At 55.0% G+C, this 20,241-nt stretch overlaps 1 protein-coding gene across 1 annotated transcript; it reads left to right on the top strand.

Moving 5' to 3' along the window:
• The first annotated feature begins 14,896 nt into the window (after positions 1 to 14,896).
• LOC139275627 (proteoglycan 4-like) lies at positions 14,897 to 18,680 on the top strand. Its single transcript, XM_070892799.1, has 4 exons — positions 14,897 to 14,974; positions 16,054 to 16,350; positions 17,487 to 17,737; positions 18,197 to 18,680. The coding sequence occupies exons 1-4, from the start codon at positions 14,897 to 14,899 to the stop codon at positions 18,678 to 18,680; spliced, it is 1,110 nt and encodes a 369-aa protein (XP_070748900.1).
• Positions 18,681 to 20,241: the final 1,561 nt, after the last annotated feature.

The following is a 20,241-nucleotide window of genomic DNA, read 5'->3' as shown; positions in this document are numbered from 1 at the left end:
ACTGCAACCGGCCCCAACCAAACAGAAATCGTCCCCACCCGAAGCGTACCCAGACCCAACCGAACCGAACACGGCCCCCACCGTACCGAACTTGGCACCAACCCACATGAACCGAACACGTCTCCAACGAAACCAGCCCCAAGCGAACCGTATCTGGCCCCAAATGAACACAGCCCCAATCGAACAACTCGAACCTGGGCCGAACCGAACCGAAATCATCCGCCGTGAATCCATCCCCAATTGAACATGGACCCAACAGAACATGGGCCAACCGAACATGGCCCCAACTGAACCGAACCTGGCCCCAACCGAACCCGGCCCCAACAACACCGAAGCAAACTTTACCCAACAGCACCAGGCCCCAACCCAACGATCCGAACTGAAGCCGTCCCGAAATCAACCAAACTTGCCCCGACCGAATCAAACGCGGCCGTAGCTGAACCTATGCCGGCCAGACCCGAACCCGATCCCAACCGAAACTGGCCGCAACCGAACCGAGCCGAACCAAGTCCCAACTGAACCGAACAGAAACTGGCCCCAACCGAAGCGACGCCGGCTCCAACCAAACCAAACCTTGCTTCAAAACAAAGGCGACGCCTGCCCCTAACGGTCGGAACCCGGCCTAAACGGACTCGGCCAGAACTGAATCGAAACTGGCCCCAATCAAACCTGGCCACAAACGAAACGAACCCGCCCCCAACCAAAGCTAGCCCGAAACGAAACGAACCCGGCCCCAAAGCAAACGAACGGGGCCCCACTCGAACTTGACCCCAAACGAACGGAATGCGGAATGAAACGAACCAAATCCAGCACCAACCGAAATGAATCTGGCCCCAATCGAACCAAACCAGGCCCCAACCGAACTGAACGAAGCCGGGCCCGAACCGAACTCGGCCCCAATCGAAACTGGCCTCAACCGAACACGGCCCCAACTGACCCGAACGCAGCCCCAAATTTACGGAACTGGACCCCAACCGAACCGAACCGAACCAAGCCCCAACTGAAGCAAAGAGAGACTGTCCCCAACCGAAGCGAAGCCGGCCCCAACCGAAATAAACCTGGCCCCAACCGAACCGAAACCGGCCCCAACCGAACCGAACACAGACCCACCGAACCGAAACCGGCCCCAACCGAACCCGACCCCAACCGGCCCCGGCCCCAACCGAACCGAAACCGGCCCCAACCGAAAATGGCACCAAGCAACCCGAACCCAGCCCCAAATCTAACGAACACGGCATCAAACGAACCGAACCGAACTCAACCCCAACTGAGCGGAGCTGAAAATGGCCCCAACATAAGCGAAGCCGGGCACGACAAAAGCAAACCCGGCACCAACCGAAACGAACAGAAACTGGACCCAACCGAACAGAACCCGGCCCGAACCGAAGCGAACCCGTCGCCAACCGAACCGAACGCGGCCCCAACTGAACCGAACTCGGCCACAGCCGAACCGAAACTTGGCCCAATCAAACCGAACTCGTTCCCAACCAAACCAATCCCGGACTCAACTGAAATGAACATTGTCGCAATTCAACCGAACCCGGCACTGACTGAATCAAACCCGTGCCCAACCAAACACGGCCACAACCAAAGCGAAGCTGGATCCAACCGAACCGAACCCTTTCCAAACTGAACCGAAATTGGCACCAACTGTACCGAAACAAGTCCCAACTGAACGCGGCCCAAACCGAACCAAATCCAGCCCAAACAGAACTGAAACTGGCCCCAACTTAACGAACTGAACCCAGCGCCAACCGAATGGAAACGAACACGGCCGCAACTCAACCGAACCGAACCTGTCCCCAACTAATCCGTCCTCAACTGAACCTGCCCCAACCGAAGGGAACCCGTCCAGAACTGAACTGAACCTGGAAACAACCATACATAACCTAGCACCAACCGAACCGACCCCAACTGAACCATACCCAACCCCAACCGAACTGAACCTGGCCCCAAACAAACCCCTCCACAAAAGAACCGAATCTGCCCCATACTGAATCAAACCCGGCCCCAACCGAAACGAACCAGGCCCCAACCAAACCGAACCCGACCACAAACGAGCAGAACCAGGACCCAAATGAAGAGAACCCCGCCCCAAACGAAGCGATTCCAGCCCCAAACGAAGCGAATCCGTCCCCAACCGAAACCCTCCCCGACCGAAACAAACCCGGCACCAACTGAACCGAACCCGGCCCCAACCAAACCGAAAACTGCTCCAACCGAACCGAACACATCCCGAACTGAACCGAACCTGTCACCAACCATACCGAACCAAGTCCCAACCGAACCCGGCCCCAACCGAACCAAATCCAGCCCCAAACGAAACGATCGTGGCCCCAACAGTACGAACTGAACCCAGCGCCAACCGACCTGAAACGAACACGTACCAACCGAACCGAACTGAACCCGTCCCCAACGAATCCATCCCCAAATGAACAAGGCCCCAACCGAAACGAACCCGTTCCAAACTGAACCAAAACTGGCACCAACCGTAGCGAACCAAGTCCCAACCGAAACCGGCCCGAAACGAACAACTCCAGCCCCAACTGAACCGTACCTTGCCCCAACCGAATGAAACAAAACCATCCCCAAGCTAACCGAACCGAACCCAGCCACAACCGAACTGAACCATTCTGCAACGAAACCGTCCCCAACTGAAACCGGCCCCAACCGAACTCGGTCCAAACCGTACCCGGCCGTGAGCGAAACTGGCCCCAAACGAACCTGGCTGCAACCGAAAAAAACACGGCCCAAATCGAAACAAACCCGGCCCAAACGAACCTGGCTCGAACTGAAATGAAACCGGCCCCAATCGAACCTGGCCCCAAACGATCTTAACCGGGCCCCAAACAAATCCGTCCTCAATCGAACCAACTTCGGCCACAACGGAACTGAACCAGTCCCCAAACTAACAGAGCCCGGCCCCAACCGAACCGAACCTGGAACCAACCGTACTGAACCCGGCCCCAACGATCCGCACACGGACCCAACCAAACTGAACCAGCCCCAACCGAACCGAACAGAACCCATCCCAAACCGAACCGAATGCGGTCCCGACCGAACCGAATCCTCTGCCAACCGTAGCAAACCCTTCCCCAACTGAAACCAACCCGGGCCGAACCAATCCGTACGCTGCCCTACCGAAACGAACCCAGTGCCAACCGCACCGAACCTGGCCCCAACCGAACCGAGCCCGGCCCGAACCGAACCGAATCCGGCCCGAATCTAACTGATCCGCACCCGTCACCCAACCGAACTAAAACCTGCCCCAACCATACCGAACCTGGTTCCAACCAAACCAAACGCGACCCCAAACTAACCGAACAGGGCCCCAATACAACAGTACACAATCCGGACCCATGCGATCCCGGCCTCAACCGAACCTGTTCTGATCTGAACCGAACTTGCCCCAACCGAACTGAACCCGGCCTGAAGCGTACCTGCCCGAACCTAAACCGGCCCCAATCGAACCTGTGCACAACCGAACTGGACCCGGCCCCAAACGAGCAGAACCCGGCAGCAATCCAAGCGAACCCGGCCCCAAACGAAGCGAAACCGGCCCCGAACGATCCACTCCCCGACCGAAACAAATTCGTCCCGAACTAAACCGAACCTGGCACCATGCGTACCGAACACGACCCCAAGCGAACAGGACCCGGCCCCAACCAAATCGAACATTGTCGCAACAGAACCGAACCCGGCTCCAACTGAACCGAACCCGGCCACAATCAAACACGGCCGCAACCAAACCGAAGTCTGATCCAACCGAACAGAACCCGTCCCTAACTGAACCGAACCTGTCACCAATAATACCTAACCAAGTCACAACCGAACCAGGCCCCAACCGACCCAAATCCAGCCCAAACCGAAACGAACGTGGCACCAACAGTACGAACTGCACCCAGCGCCAAGCGAACTGAACCGAACACGGACACAACCGAACCGAACCCGTCCAAAACTGAACCGAACCAGGCACCAACCGTACCGAAGCAAGTCGCAACCGGACCAGGCCCGAAACGAACCAAATCCAGCCCCAACTGAACCGAACCTGGCATAAACTGAATGAACCGAAACCATCACCAAGCTAATCGACACGAACCCAGCCACAACCGAACCGATCCATTCCGCAACGAAATCTTCCCCAACTGAAACCGGCCGCAACCAAACTCGGCCCAAACCGAACCCATCCATGACCGAAACTGGCCCCAAACGAACCTGGCTGCAACCGAACCGAACCCGGCCCAAATCTAAACAAACCCGGCCCAAATGAACCTGGTCCGAAATGAAATTAAACCGGCCCCAATCGAACCTGGCCGCAAACGGTCCGAACCGGGACCCAACCAAACCCGGCCGCAATCGAACCGACCCCGGCCACAACGAAATCGAACCAGTCCCCAAACTAACAGAACCCGGACCCAACCGAACCGAACCCGGAACCAACCGTACTGAGTTCGGCCCCAACCGATCAGAACACGGACCCAAGCAAACTGAACCAGCCCCAACCAAACCGAACAGAACCCGTCCCAAACTGAACCGAACGCGGTCCCAACTGAACCGAACTCTGTGTCAACCGTACCGAACCCGGCCACAACTGAACCCAACCCGGCCCTAACCAATCTGAACGCGGTCGCTACCGAAACGAACCCAGTTACAACTGAACCGATACTGGCCCCAACCGATCCGAATTCGGCCCCAACCTAACTGAACCGAATCCTGCCACAACAGAACCGAACCGAAATGAAACCGTCCCCAACAGAACCCGGCCACAACTGACCGAACCATTCCGAAACGAACTTGTTCCAAACTGAACCGAACTTGTCCAAGCAAACACGGCCCCAACCGAACCACAACCGACCCCAACTAAACCCTGGCCCAACTAAACCGAACCCGGCCCGAATCGAACTGATCCCAGCTCCATAATAGAAACTGGCCCCAATCTAACTGATCCGAACCCGTCACCAACCGAACTAAAACCTGCCCCAACCATAACGAACCTGGCTCCAACCAAAACAAACCCGGCCCCAAACTAACCGAACCCGGCCCCAACACAACAGTACATAATCCGGCCCCATTCGATCCCGGCCTCAACCGAACCTGTCCTGAACTGAACCGAACTTGTCCCAACCGAACTGCACCCGGCCTAAAGCGCACCGGCCCGAACCTAAACCGGCCCCAATCGAACCTTGCAACAACCGAACTAAACCCGGCCCCAATCGTTCCAAACCCGGCCCCAAAAGATCCGAACCCAGCCCAAACGAACACGGCCCGAACTGAATCTAAACTGGCCCCAATCGAACCTGGCCTCAAACGAAACGAACCCGCCCCAACCAAAGCTAGCCCGAAACGCAACGAAACCGGCCCCAAAGGAAACGAACCGGGCGCCACTCGAACCTGATCAAAAACGAACGGAATGCGGACCCAAACGTACCAAATCAGCACCAACCGAAATGAATCTGGCCCGAATCGCACCAAACAAGGCCCCAACCGAACTGAACTAAACCGGGCCCCAACCGAACCCGGCCCCAATCGAAACTGGCCCCAACCGAACACGGCCCCAACTGAACCAAACAGAAACTGGCCCCTACCGAACGGAAACCGGCCCCGAAAAGCCGAACTCGTCCCCAACCAAACAGAAACCAGTCACAACTGAACGGAAACCGGCCACAACAGAACGGAACACGGCCCCAACCCAACTGAAATGAACCCGTCCCCAACCGAACGCGGCCCCAACCGAACCGAACCTGGCTGCAACCGAAATTCTTCCCAACCAAACCGAATCTGCCCCCAACCGAATTAAACCCGGCGCCAAAGGAAACGAACCCGGCCACAACCGAACCGAACCCGGCCCCAACTAGCAGAACCCGGCCCCAAACGAAGCGAATCCGTCCCCAACAGACCCCCTCCCCGACCGAACCAAACCCGTCCCTAACTAAAACGAACATGGCAACAACCGTACCAAACACGACCCCAATCTAACAGAACCCGGTTCCAACTGAAGCGAACATGGTCGCAACTGAACCGAAACAGGCCCCAACTGAAACGAACTGGACCACAACCAAACATGGCCGCAACCAAACCAAAGCTGGATCCAAACGAACCGAACCCTTTCCAAACTGAACCGAACCTGGCACTAACCGTACTGAACCAAGTCCCAACCGAACCCGGCCCCAACCGAACCAAATCAAGCCCCAACCAAACCGAACCTGGCCACAACAGAACGAACCGAACGAAGCGCCAACCGAACTGAACCGAGCACGGCCACAACCGAACCTAAACGAAATGATCCTCAATGAATCTGACCCTAACTGAACACGGCTACAATCGAACCGAACACGTTGGTACTTAACCAAACCTGGAAACGGTAGCGAACCCAGCCCAAACCGAAGACGCCGCGAACGGAACCAATCCCAGACCCAACCGAATCTAACCTGGCCCCAACGAAACCCCTCCACAACCGAACCGAATCTGCCCCCTACCGAACCAAACCCGGCCCCAACCAAAACGAACTCGGCCTCAACCGAACCGAATTAGGCCACAAACGTACAGAACCCGGTCCGAAACGAAGGGAACCCCGCCACAAACGAAGCGACTCCGTCCCCAATAGAACCCCTCCCCGACTGAAACATACCCGTCCCGAACTAAACCGAACCTGGCAACAACCGTCCCGAACATGACCCCAATCGAATACTACCTGTCCCCAGCGAAGCGAACATGGTCGCAACTGAACCGAACCCGGCCCCAACTGAACCGAACCTGGCCCCAACCAAACACGGCCGCAGCCAAACCGAAGCCGGACCCAACAGAAACGAAGCTTTTCCAAACTGAACCGAACACGGCCCTAACCGAACCAAATCCAGCGCCAACCGAACCGAAACTGGCCACAAAAGCACAAACCGAACGCAGCGCCAACCGAACTGAACCGAACACGGCCCCAACCGAACCGAACCGAACCAGTCTCCAACGAATCCGTCCACAACTGAACACGGCCACAACATAGAAACATAGAAACATAGAAAATAGGTGCAGGAGTAGGCCATTCGGCCCTTCTAGCCTGCACCGCCATTCAATGAGTTCATGGCTGAACATGCAACTTCAGTACCCCATTCCTGCTTTCTCACCATACCCCTTGATTCCCCTAGTAGTAAGGATTTCATCTAACTCCTTTTTTAATATATTTAGTGAATTGGCCTCAACAACTTTCTGTGGTAGAGAATTCCACAGGTTCACCACTCTCTGGGTGAAGAAATTCCTCCTCATCTCGGTCCTAAATGGCTTCCCCCTTATCCTTAGACTGTGTCCCCTGGTTCTGGACTTCCCCAACATTGGGAACATTCTTCCTGCATCTAACCTGTCTAACCCCGTCAGAATTTTAAACGTTTTTATGAGGTCGCCTCTCATTCTTCTTAACTCCAGTGAATACAAGCCCAGTTGATCCAGTCTTTCTTGATAGGTCAGTCCCGCCATCCCGGGAATCAGTCTGGTGAACCTTCGCTGCACTCCCTCAATAGCAAGAATGTCCTTCCTCAGGTTAGGAGACCAAAACTGTACACTATACTCCAAGTGTGGCCTCACCAAGGCCCTGTACAATTGTAGCAACACCTCCCTGCCCTTGTACTCAAATCCCCTCGCTATGAAGGCCAACATGCCATTTGCTTTCTTAACCGCCTGCTGTACCTGCATGCCAACCTTCAATGACTGATGTACCATGACACCCAGGTCTCTTTGCACCTGCCCTTTTCCTAATCTGTCACCATTCAGATAATAGTCTGTCTCTCTGTTTTTACCACCAAAGTGGATAACCTCACATTTATCCACATTATACTTTATCTGCCATGCATTTTCCCACTCACCTAACCTATCCAAGTCGCTCTGCAGCCTCATAGAATCCTCCTTGCAGCTCACACTGCCACCCAACTTAGTGTCATCCGCAAATTTGGAGATAATACATTTAATCCCCTCGTCTAAATCATTAATGTACAGTGTAAACAGCTGGGGCCCCAGCACAGAACCTTGCGCTACCCCACTAGTCACTGCCTGCCATTCTGAAAAGTCCCCATTTCCTCCTACTCTTTGCTTCCTGTCTGACAACCAGTTCTCTATCCATGTCAGCACACTACTCCCAATCCCATGTGCTTTAACTTTGCACATTAATCTCTTGTGTGGGACCTTGTCGAAAGTCTTCTGAAAGTCCAAATATACCACATCAACTGGTTGTCCCTTGTCCACTCTACTGGAAACATCCTCAAAAAATTCCAGAAGATTTGTCAAGCATGATTTCCCTTTCACAAATCCATGCTGACTTGGACCTATCATATTACCTCTTTCCAAATGCACTGCGATGACATCCTTAATAATTGATTCCATCATTTTACCCACCGGTCTGTAATTCCCTGTTTTCTCTCTCCCTCCTTTTTTAAAAAGTGGGGTTACATTGGCTACCCTCCACTCCATAGGAACTGATCCAGAGTCAATGCAATGTTGGAGAATGACTGTCAATGCATCCACTATTTCCAAGGCCACCTCCTTAAGTACTCTGGGATGCAGTCCATCAGGCCCTGGGGATTTATCGGTCTTCAATCCCATCAATTTCCCCAACACAATTTCCCGACTAATAAGGATTTCCCTCAGTTCCTCCTCTTTACTAGACCCTGCGACCCCTTTTATATCCGGAAGGTTGTTTGTGTCCTCCTCAGTGAATACCGAACCAAAGTACTTCTTCAATTGGTCCGCCATTTCTTTGTTCCCCGTTATGACTTCCCCTGATTCTGACTGCAGGGGACCTACGTTTGTCTTTACTAACCTTTTTCTCTTTACATATCTATAGAAACTTTTGCAATCCGTCTTAATGTTCCCTGCAAGCTTCTTCTCGTACTCCATTTTCCCTGCCCTAATCAAACCCTTTGTCCTCCTCTGCTGAGTTCTAAATTTCTCCCAGTCCCCGGGTTCTCTGCTATTTCTGGCCAATTTGTATGCCACTTCCTTGGCTTTAATGCTATCCCTGATTTCCCTTGATAGCCACGGTTGAGCCACCTTCCCTTTTTTATTTTTACGACAGACAGGAATGTACAATTGTTGTAGTTCATCCATGCGGTCTCTAAATGTCTGCCATTGCCCATCCACAGTCAACCATTTCAGTATCATTCGCCAATCTATCCTAGCCAATTGACGCCTCATACCTTCAAAGTTACCCTTCTTTAAGTTCTGGACCATGGTCTCTGAATTAACTGTTTCATTCTCCATCCTAATGCAGAATTTCACCATATTATGGTCACTCTTCCCCAAGGGGCCTCGCACAACGAGATTGCTAATTAATCCTCTCTTATTACACAACACAGTCTAAGATGGCCTCCCCCCTAGTTGGTTCCTCGACATATTGGTCTAAAAAACTATCCCTTATGCACTCCAGGAAATCCTCCTCTACCGTATTGCTTCCAGTTTGGTTAACCCAATCTATGCGCATATTAAAGTCACCCATTATAACTGCTGCACCTTTATTGCACGCACCCCTAATTTCCCACTAACGTTTTTTGTCCTTTGGTATTCTGCAGCTCTACCCATATAGATTCCTCAACATCCAAGCTAATGTCCTTCCGAACTATTGCCTTAATTTGCTCCTTAACCAGCAATGCTACCCCACCTCCTTTTCCTTTTATTCTATCTTTCCGGAATGTTGAATACCCCTGGATGATGAGTTCCCAGCCCTGATCATCCTGGAGCCACGTCTCCGTAATCCCAATCACATCATATTTGTTAACATTTATTTGCACTGTTAATTCATCCACTTTATTGCGGATACTCCTTGCATTAAGACACAAAGCCTTCAGGCTTGTTCTTTTAACACCCTTTGTCCTTTTAGAATTTTGATGTACAGTGGCCCTTTTTGTTCTTTGCCTTGGGTTTCTCTGCCCTCCACTTTTCCTCATCTTCTTTCTGTCTTTTGCTTTTGCCTCCTTTTTGTTTCCCTCTGTCTCCCTGCATTGGTTCCCATCCCCCTGCCATATCAGTTTAAATCCTCCCCAACAGCACTAGCAAACACTCCCCCTTGGACATTGGTTCCGGTCCTGCCCAGGTGCAGACCGTTCGGTTTGTACTGGTCCCACCTCCCCCAGAACCGGTTCCAATGCCTCAGGAATTTGAATCCCTCCCTGTTGCACCACTGCTCAAGCCACGTATTCATCTGCGCTATCCTGCGATTCCTACTCTGACTATCACGTGGCACTGGTAGCAATCCCGAACTGAAAGCGTCGGAACTGAACCGAACTTGGAAACAACCATCCCTAACCCAGCCCCAACCGAACCGAATCTGCCCCCTACCGAATCAAACTCGGCCCCAAACGAAACGAACCCTGCCCCAACCGAACCGAACCAGGCCACAAACGAGCAGAACCCGGCCCCAAACCAAGGGAACCACGCCCCAAACGAAGCGATTCCGGCCCCAAACAAAGAGAATCCGTCCGCAACCGAAGCCCTCCTAGACCGAACCAAACCCGTCCCGAACTAAACTGAACCTGGCAACTAACGTACCAAACACGAACCCAATCGAACAGAACCCATCCACAACCGAAGCGAACATCGTCGTAACTGAACCGAACCCGGCCCCAACTGAACCGAACCAGGCCCCAACCAAACACGGCTGCAACCAAACCGAAGCCGGACCCAACCGGACCGAACCCTTTCCAAACTGAACCGAACCTGGCAGCAACCATACTGGACCAAGTCCCATCCAAATCCGGCCCAACCCGAACCAAATCCAGGCCCAACCGAACCGAAACTGGCTCCAACAGAACGAACTGGATGCAGCTACAACCGAACTGAACCGAACACGTCCCCAACCGAACCGAACCGAACCCGTCCCCAAAGAATCCATCCCCAACTGAACACGGCCCCAACCGAACCGAACCCGTCCGGAACTGTAACGAACCTGGAACCAACCATACCGTACCCAGCCGAACCCGAACCTGCCCCCAACTGAACCAAACCCAGCCCCAACCAAACCGAATCTGGCCCCAACCGAATTCCTCCCCAACCGAACCCAATCTGCCCCAACCGAACCAAACCAGGCACCAACCGACCCGAACTCGGCCCCAAACGAGAAGAACCCGTCATCAAACATAGTGAACACGGTCCAAACGAAGCGAATCAGTCCCCAACCGAAACCCTCCCCGACCGAACCAAACCCGTCACGACCTAAACCGAACCTGGCAACAACCTTATCAAACAAGACCCCAATCGAACAGAACCCGGCCCCAACCGAAGCGATCATGGTCACAACTGAACCGAACCCGGACCCAACTGAACCGAACCCGGACCCAACCAAACACGGTAGCAACCAAAGGGAAGCCGGATACAACCGAACAGAAAGCTTTCCAAACTGAACAGAACCAAGCACCAACCGTACCGAACCAAGTCCCAACTGAACATGGTCCCAACCGAACCAAATCCAGCCCCAACCGAACCGAATCTGGTCCCAACAGAACGAATCGAAACCAGCACTAATGGAACTGAACCGAACACAGCCCCGACCGAACAGAACCGTACCCGGGCCCAAATGAACCAAACACGTCCGCAACAAATCCGTCCCCAACGATACCCGGCCCCAACAGAACTCGGCCCCAAAATAACTCGGCCCCAACCGAACCGAACCCGGCCTCAACCCAAACAAAACGAAACAATCCCCAACTGAACCTAACCCGGCCCTAACCGAACCCGGCCCCAACAATACTGAAGAGAAACTTTAACCAACAGAACCCGGCACCGAACCAACGAACGTAACTGAACCCGCCCGAACTCAACCGGACTTGCCCCAACCGAATCAAACCCGGCCGCAACTGACCTGAACCCGGCCAGATCTGAACCCGTTCCCAAACTAAAGTGGCCGCAACCGAACCGAACCCATCCCCAAATTTACCGAACTGGACCCCAACCGAATCGAACCGAACCAAGCCCCAAAAGAACCAAACAGAAACTGGACCCAACCGAAGCGAAGCCGGCCACAACCGAATCCCTCACCAACCGATACGTACCCGACCCCAACCGAAGCGAATCGGGCATCAACCGAACCGAACCCGACAACAACTGACCCCAACCTACACGAACCTTACCCAACCGGCCCCAACCGAACCGAAACCGGCCCCTACCAAACTGCAACCAGCCCCAAACAAACAGAAATCGTCCCCAACCGAACCGAACACAGACCCTACCGAACCGAACTCAGCCCCTACCGAACCGAACACGGCCCCAACCGAAACCGGCCCCAACCTAACCCGGGCCCAACTGAACCAAAATCGGCCACAACCGAAAATGGCAACAATCAACCCGAACCCAGCCCCAAATGTAACGAACCAGGCATCAAACGAACCGGACCGATCTCAGCCCCAACTGAGCGGAGCTGAAGCTGGCCCCAACATAAGCGAAGCCGGCCCCGACCAAAGCAAACCCGGCACCAACCGAAACGAACAGAAACTGGACCCAACCGATCAGAACCCGGCCACAACCGAACGAACCCGGCGCCAATCGAACCGAACGCGGCCCCAACTAAACCGAACTCGGCCACAACCGAACCGAAAGTGGCCCCAACCAAACCGAACTCGTTCCCAACCAAACCAATCCCGGACCCAACCGAAACGAACTTTGTCGCAATTAAACCGAACCCGGCCCTTACTGAATCAAACCCGGGCCCAACCTAACACGGCCGCAACAAAAGCGAAGCCGGATCCAACCGAACCGAACCCTTTCCAAACTGAACCGAACTTGGCAACAACTGTACCGAACCAAGTCCCAACTGAACGCCGCCCCAACCGAACCAAATCCAGCCCCAACCGAACCGAAACTGGCCCCAATTGAACGAACGGCACCCAGCGCCAACCGAACTGAACCGAACACGGCCGCAACTGAACCGAACTGATCCAGTCCCCAACGAATCCGTCCCCAACTGAACCCGGCCCCAACCGAAGGGAACCCGTACGGAACTGAATTGAACCTGGAAACAAACATACCGAACCCAGCACCAACCGAACCCGACCCCAACTGAACCATACCTAGCACCAACCGAGCCGAAACTGGCCCCAACCGAACCACTCCACAACCGAACCGAATCTGCCCCCTACCGTTAGAAAACCCGGCCCCAACCGAAACGAACCAGGCCCCAAACGAACCGAACCCGGCCACAAACGAGCAGAACCCGGCCCCAACTGAATAGAACCCGGCCACAATCAAAGACGGCCGCAACCAAACCGAAGCCTGATCCAACCGGACCGAACCCATCCCAAACTGAACCGAACCTGTCACCAACCATACCAAACCAAGTCCCAACCGAAACCGGCCCTAACCGAACCAAATCCAGCCACAACCGAACCGATTGTGGCCCCAACAGAACGAATAGAACCCAGCACCAACCGAACTGAAACGAACACGGACACAACCGAACCGAACCGAACCTGTCCCCAACGAATCCATCCCCAACTGAACCCGGCCCCAACCGAACCGAACCCGTACCAAACTGAACCGAAACTGGCACCAAACGTACCGAACCAAGTCCCAACCGAACCCGGCCCGAAAAGAACCAACTCCAGCCCCAACTGAACCGAACCTGGCCGCAACTGCATGAACCGAAACCATACCCAAGCAAACCGAACCGAACCCAGCCCTAACAGAACTGAACAATTCCGCAACAAAACCGTCCCCAACTGAAACCGGCCCCAAACGTACTCGGCCAAAACCAAACCCGGCCGTGACAGAAACTAGCCACAAACGAACCTGGCTGCATCCGAACGGAACCCGGTCCAAATCGAAACAAACCCGGCCCAAACGAATCTGGTCCGAACTGAAATTTAACCGGCCCAAATCGAACCTGGCACCAAACGATCCGAACCGGGCTCCAAACAAACCCGGCCTCAATCGAACCGACCCCGGCCACAACGGAACTGAACCAGTCCCCAAACGAACAGAACCCGGCGCCAACCGAACCAAACCCGGAACCAAACGCACTGAACCCGGCCCCAACCGATCCGAACACGGAACAACCAAACTGAACCAGCCTAACCGAAACGAAAAGAATCCGTCCCAAACCGAACCGAACGCGGTCCCAACCGAACCGAACCCTGAGTCAACCTTACCAAACCCGGCTCCAACTGAAACCAATCCGGCCCTAACCAAACCGAACGCTGTCCCTACCGAAACGAACCCAGTGCCAACCGAACCGAACCTGGGCCCAACCGAACCGAGCCCGGCCCCAACCGAACCGAACCTGGCCCCAACCTAACTGAACCGAATCCGGCCACAACCGGACCGAACCAAAATGAAACCGTCCCGAACAGAACCCGGCCACAACTGAATGAACCATTCCGAAACGAACTTGTTCCAAACTGAACATAACTTGTCGCAAGCAAATACGGTCCCAACCGAACCAAAACCGGCCACAAAGTAACCCTGGCCCAAATAACCGAACCCGGCCCGAACCGAACTGGTCCCTGCCCCAATCGAAACTGGCCCCTATCTAACTGATCCGAACCCGTCACCCAACCGAATTAAACCAGCCCCAACCGTACCGAACCTGGCTCCAACCAAACCAAATCCGGCCCCATTCGATCCCGGCCTCAACCGAACCTGTTCTGAACTCTACCGAACTTGCTCCAACCGAACTGAACGCGGCCTAAAGCGCACCGGCCCGAACCTAAATCGGCCACAATCGAACCTGGGCACAACCGAACTGAACCCGGCTCCAAACTAGCAGAACCGGCACCAAACCAAGCAAACCCGGCACCAAATGAAGCGAACCAGGCCTCGTACGATCCACTCCCCGACCGAAACAAAACCTTCCCGAACTAGTCCGAACCTGGCACCACCTGTACCGAACACGACCCCAATCGAACAGAACCCGGTCCCAACCAAGCCGAACATGGTCGCAACAGAACCGAACCCGGCCCCAACTGAAGCGAACCCGTCCCCAATCAAACAAGGCCGCAACCAAACCGAAGCCTGATCCAACCGAACCGAACCCGTCCCAAACTGAACCGAACCTGTCACCAACCATAGCGAACCAAGTCCCAAGCGAACCCGGCCCCAACCGACCCAAATCCAGCCCCAACAGAACCGAACGTGGCCCAAACATTACGAACTGAACCCAGGGCCAACCGAACTGATCCGAACACGGACCCAACCGAACCGAACCGAACCCGTCCCTAACGAATCCATCCCCAACTGAACCTGGCCACAACCGAACCGAACCCGTCCCAAACTTAACCGAAACTGGCACCAACCTTACCGAACCAAGTCGCAACCGAACCCGGCCCGAAACGAACCAACTCCAGCCCAACTGAACCGAACCTGACCCCAACCGGATAAACCGAAACCATCCCCAAGCTAACCGAACCGAACCCAGCCCCAACCGAACCGAACCATTCCGCAACGCAACCGTCCTCAACTGAAACCGGACCCAACCGAAATCGGCCCAAACCGAACCCGGCCGTGAGCTAAACTGGCCCCAAAAGAACCTGGCTGCAACCGAACAGAACCCGGCCCCAAATCTAAACAAACCCGGCCAAAATGAGCCTCACCCGAACTGAAAAGAAACCGGCCGCAATCGAACCTGGCCCAAAACGATCCCAACCGGTCCCCAACAAAACCCGGCCTCAATCGAACCAACCCCGGCTTCAACGGAACTGAACCAGTCCCCAAACGAACAGAACCCGCCCCCAACCGAACCGAAACCAACCGTACTGAACCCGGCTCCAACCGATCGGAAAACGGACCCAACCAAAATGAACCAGCCCCAACCGAACCCAACAGAACCCGTCCCAAACTGAACCGAACGTGGTCCCAACCGAACCGAACCCTGTGCCAACCATACCGAACCCGTCCCCAACTGAACCCAACCCGGCCCTGACTAATCCGAACGCGGTGCCTACCGAAACGAAACCAGTGCCAACCGACACGAACCTGGCCCCAACCGGACCGGGCCCGGCCCCAACCGAACCGAATCCGGCCCCAACCTAACTGAACCGAATCCGGCCACAACCGAACCGAAGCGAATTGAAATGATACCGTCCCCAACAGAACCCGGCCACAACTGAACGAATCATTCCGAAACGAACTTGTTCCAAACTGAACCGAACTTGTCCCAAGCAAACACGGCCCAAACCGAACCAAAACCGGCCCCAACTAAAGCGTGGCCCAACTAAACCAAACCCCGCCGGAACCGAACTGATCCCGGTCCCAATCGAAACTGGCACCTATCTAACTGATCCGAACACGTCACCCAACCGAACTAAAACCTGCCCCAACCATACAGAACCTGGCTCCAACCAAACCAAACCCGGCCCCAAACTAACCGAACCCGGCCCCAACACAACAGTACACAATCCGGCCCCATTCGATTCTGGCCTCAGCCGAACCTCTCCTGAACTTAAACGAACTTGCCTCAACCGAACTTAACCCGGCCGAAAAGGCACCGGCCCGAACCAAAACCGGCCCCAATAGAACCTGGCCACAACCGAACTTACCCCGGCCCCAATCGAACCAAACCCGGCCCCTAATGGTCCGAACCCGGCCCAAACGAACCCGGCCCGATCTGATTCCAAACAGGCCCAAATCGAATCTGGCCACAAACGAAACGAATACGCCCCCGACCAAAGCTAGCCCGAAACGAAACGAACCCGGCACCATAGGAAACGAACCGGGCCCCACTCGAACCTGACCCCAAATGAACGGAATGCGGACCCAACCGAACCAAATCCAGCAACAACCGAAATGAATCTGGCCCCAATCGAACCAAACCAGGCCCCAACCGAACTGAACTAAACCGGGCCCCAATCGAACCCGGCCCCAATCGAAACTGGCCCGAACCGAACACGGCCCCAACTGGACCAAACAGAAACTGGCCCTTACCAAACCGAAACCGGCCCCGACCAAACAGAACGCGTCTACAACCCAACCGAACCCTGCCCCAAGTGAACGGATATCGGCCACAACAGAACTGTACACAGCTCCAACCCAACTGAACCGAACCCGTCCCCAACCGAACGAGTCCCCAACCGAACCGAACACAGTCGCTACCGATCCTCACCCCAACCGAACCGAACCTGGCCCCAACCGAACTGATTCCCAACCGAACCGAATCTGCCCCCAAACGAATTAAACCCGGCTTCAACCGAAACGAACCCGGCCACAACCGAACCGAACCCGGCCCCAACTAGCAGAACCCGGGCCCCAAACGAAGCGAATCCGTCCCCAACAGATCCCCTCCACGACCGAACCACACCCATCCCGAACTAAAACGAACATTCAACAACTGTACCAAACACGACCCCAATCTAACAGAACCCGGCTCCAACCGAATCGAACATGGTCGCAAGTGAACCGAATCCGGCCGCAACTGAAACGAACAGGGCCACAACCAAACACGGCCGCAACAAAACCAAAGCCGGATCCACTCGAACCGAACCCTTTCCAAACTGAACCGAATCTGGCACCAACCGTACTGAACCAAGTCCCAAAAGAACCCGGCCCCAACTGAACAAAATCAAGCCCTAACCAAACCGAACCTGGCCACAATCGAACGAACCGAACCCAGCGCCAACCAAACTGAACCGAACACGGCCCCAACCGAACCGAAACGAAATGAACCCCAACAAATCCGTCCCCAACTGAACACAGCCACAACCGAACCGAACACGTTGGTACTTAACCGAATCTGCAAACAACCGTACCGAACCCAGCCCAAAACGAAGCCGCCTCCAACGTAATCAAACCCAGCTCTAACCGAATCTAACCTGGCCCAAACGGAACCCCTCCACAACCGAACCGAATCTGCCCCCTACCGAACCAAACCCGGCCCCAACCGAAACGAACCCGGACCCAACCGTACCGAAACCGGGCACAAACGAGCAGAACCCGGTCCCAACGAAGCGAACCGCGCCCCAAATAAGCGACTCCGTCCCCAACCGAACCCCTCCCCGACCGAAACAAACCCGTCCAGAAATAAACCGAACCTGGCAACAACAGTACCGAACACGACCCCAATCGAACAGAACCCGTCCCCAACCGAAGCAAACATGGTCGCAACTGAACGGAACCCGGCCCCAACTGAACCGAACCCGGCCCCAACCAAACACGGCCGCAACCAAACCGAAGCCGGACCCAACAGAAACGAAACTTTACCAAACTGAACCGAACCCGGCCCCAACCGAAACAATTCCAGCCCCAACCGAACCGAACCTGGCCATAAAGAACAAACCGAACCGAGCGCCAACCGAACTGAACCGAACAGGGCCCCAACCGAACCGAAGCGAAACGGTCCCCAACAAATCCGTCCCCAACTGAACACGGCCACAAACGAACTGAAAGCGTCGGAACTGAACCGAACTTGGAAACAACCATTCCGAACCAAGGCCAAAACGAACCCGCCCCCAACTGAACTAAACCCAGCCCCAACCGAAGCGTTCCTGGCCCCAACCAAATCCCTCCACAACCGAACCGAATCTGCCCACTACCGAACCAAATCCGGCCCCAACCGAAACGAACTCGGCCGCAACCAAACCGAACCCGGCCACAAACGAGCGGAACCTGGCGCCAAACGAAGAGAACCCGGCCACAAACGAAGCGATTCCGGCCCTAAACGAAGAGAATCCGTCCGCAACCTAAACCCTCCTCGACCGAAACAAACCCGTCGCGAACTAAACTGAACCTGGCAACAACCGTACCGAACACTAACCCAATCGAACAGAACCCGTCCACAACCGAAGCGAATATCGTCGTAACTGAACCGAACCCGGACCCGACTGAAACGAACCGGGCCCCAAATAAACACGGCTGCAACCAAACCGAAGCAGGACCCAACCGAACCGAACCCTTTCCAAACTGAACCGAACCTGGCACCAACCGTAGTGAAACAAGTCCCAACCGAATCCGGCCCAAACCGAACCAAATCCAGCCCCAACTGAACCGAAACTGGTTCCAACAGAACGAACCAAACGCAGCGCCAACCGAACTGAACTGAACACGGCCCCAACCGAAACGAACCGAACCGGTTCCCAACGAATCCATCCCCAACTGAACACGGCCCCAACCGAACCGAACCCGTCCAGAACTATACAGAACCTGGAAGCAACCGTACCGAAACCAGCCCAACCCGAACCTGCCCCCAACTGAACCAAACCCAGCCCCAACCAAACCGAACATAGACCCAACCGAACTCCTCCCCAACCGAACCGAATCTGCCCCAACCGAACCAAACCCGGCCCCAACCGAACCAAACACGGCCCGAAACGAGCAGAACCCGTGCCCAAACAAAGCAAACACGGTCCCAAACGAAGCGAATCCGTCCCCAACCGAAACTCTCCCAGACCGAACCAAACCCGTCCCGAACTAAACCGAACCTGGTACAACCTAATCAAACACGATCCCAATCGAACAGAACCCGGCCCCAACCGAAGCGATGATGGTCACAACTGAATCGAACCCAGACCCAACTGAACCGAACACGGCCTCAAACAAACACGGCAGCAATCAAACTGAAGCTGGATCCAACCGAACCGATGCCTTTCCAAACTGAACCTAACCTGGCACCAACCACACCGAACAAAGTCCCAACTGAACCTGGTCCCAACCGAACCAAATCCAGGCCCAAACGAACCCAACCTGGTCCCAACAGAACGAATCGAAACCAGCACCAACCGAACTGAACCGATCACGGCACCAACCGAACCGAAACGAACCCGTCCCCAACGAATCCTCCTCAACTGAACCCGGCCCCAACCGAACCGAACGCGTATGGAACTGAACCGAACCTGGAAACAACCGTACCGAACCCAGCCCAATAAGAACCTGCCCCCAACTGAACCAAACCCAGCCCCAACCGAATGGAAACTGGCTTAATCGAACCTAGCCCAGATCGAACCGAACCGTACCCGGGCCAAACCGAACCGAACCGGTTCCCAACGAATCCATCCCCAACTGAACACGGACCCAACCGAACCGAACCAGTCCGGAACTGTACCGAACCTGGAAGCAACCGTACAGAAACCAGCCCACCCGAACCTGGGCCCCAACTGAACCAAACCCAGTCCCAAAAAAACCGAACCTGGCCCCAACCGAACTCCTCCCCAACCGAATCAAAACTGCCACCAACCGAACCAAACACGGCCCCAACCGAACCGAACCCGGCCCGAAACGAGCAGATCCCGTCCCCAAACAAAGCAAACACGGTCCCAAACGAAGCGAATCCGTCCCCAACCGAAACCCTCC

The sequence above is a fragment of the Pristiophorus japonicus genome, chromosome 11 (assembly GCF_044704955.1).
Source record: "Pristiophorus japonicus isolate sPriJap1 chromosome 11, sPriJap1.hap1, whole genome shotgun sequence".
In the NCBI taxonomy this organism is placed as follows: domain Eukaryota; kingdom Metazoa; phylum Chordata; class Chondrichthyes; family Pristiophoridae; genus Pristiophorus; species Pristiophorus japonicus.
This window is presented reverse-complemented; position numbering and strand designations above follow the sequence as displayed.

Excerpts from the sequence above, each read along its gene's own strand:
- LOC139275627 (XM_070892799.1), top strand. The coding sequence starts at position 14,897 with ATGGTCGCAACAGAACCGAACCCGGCCCCAACTGAAGCGAACCCGTCC. Across the intron at positions 16,351-17,486 it reads AACCCGGCCCCAACACAACA|TCCCAAAAGAACCCGGCCCC; the intron begins GTACACAATCCG and ends TACTGAACCAAG. Across the intron at positions 17,738-18,196 it reads AAAACGAAGCCGCCTCCAAC|CCCCAACCGAACCGAACCTG; the intron begins GTAATCAAACCC and ends AAACAATTCCAG.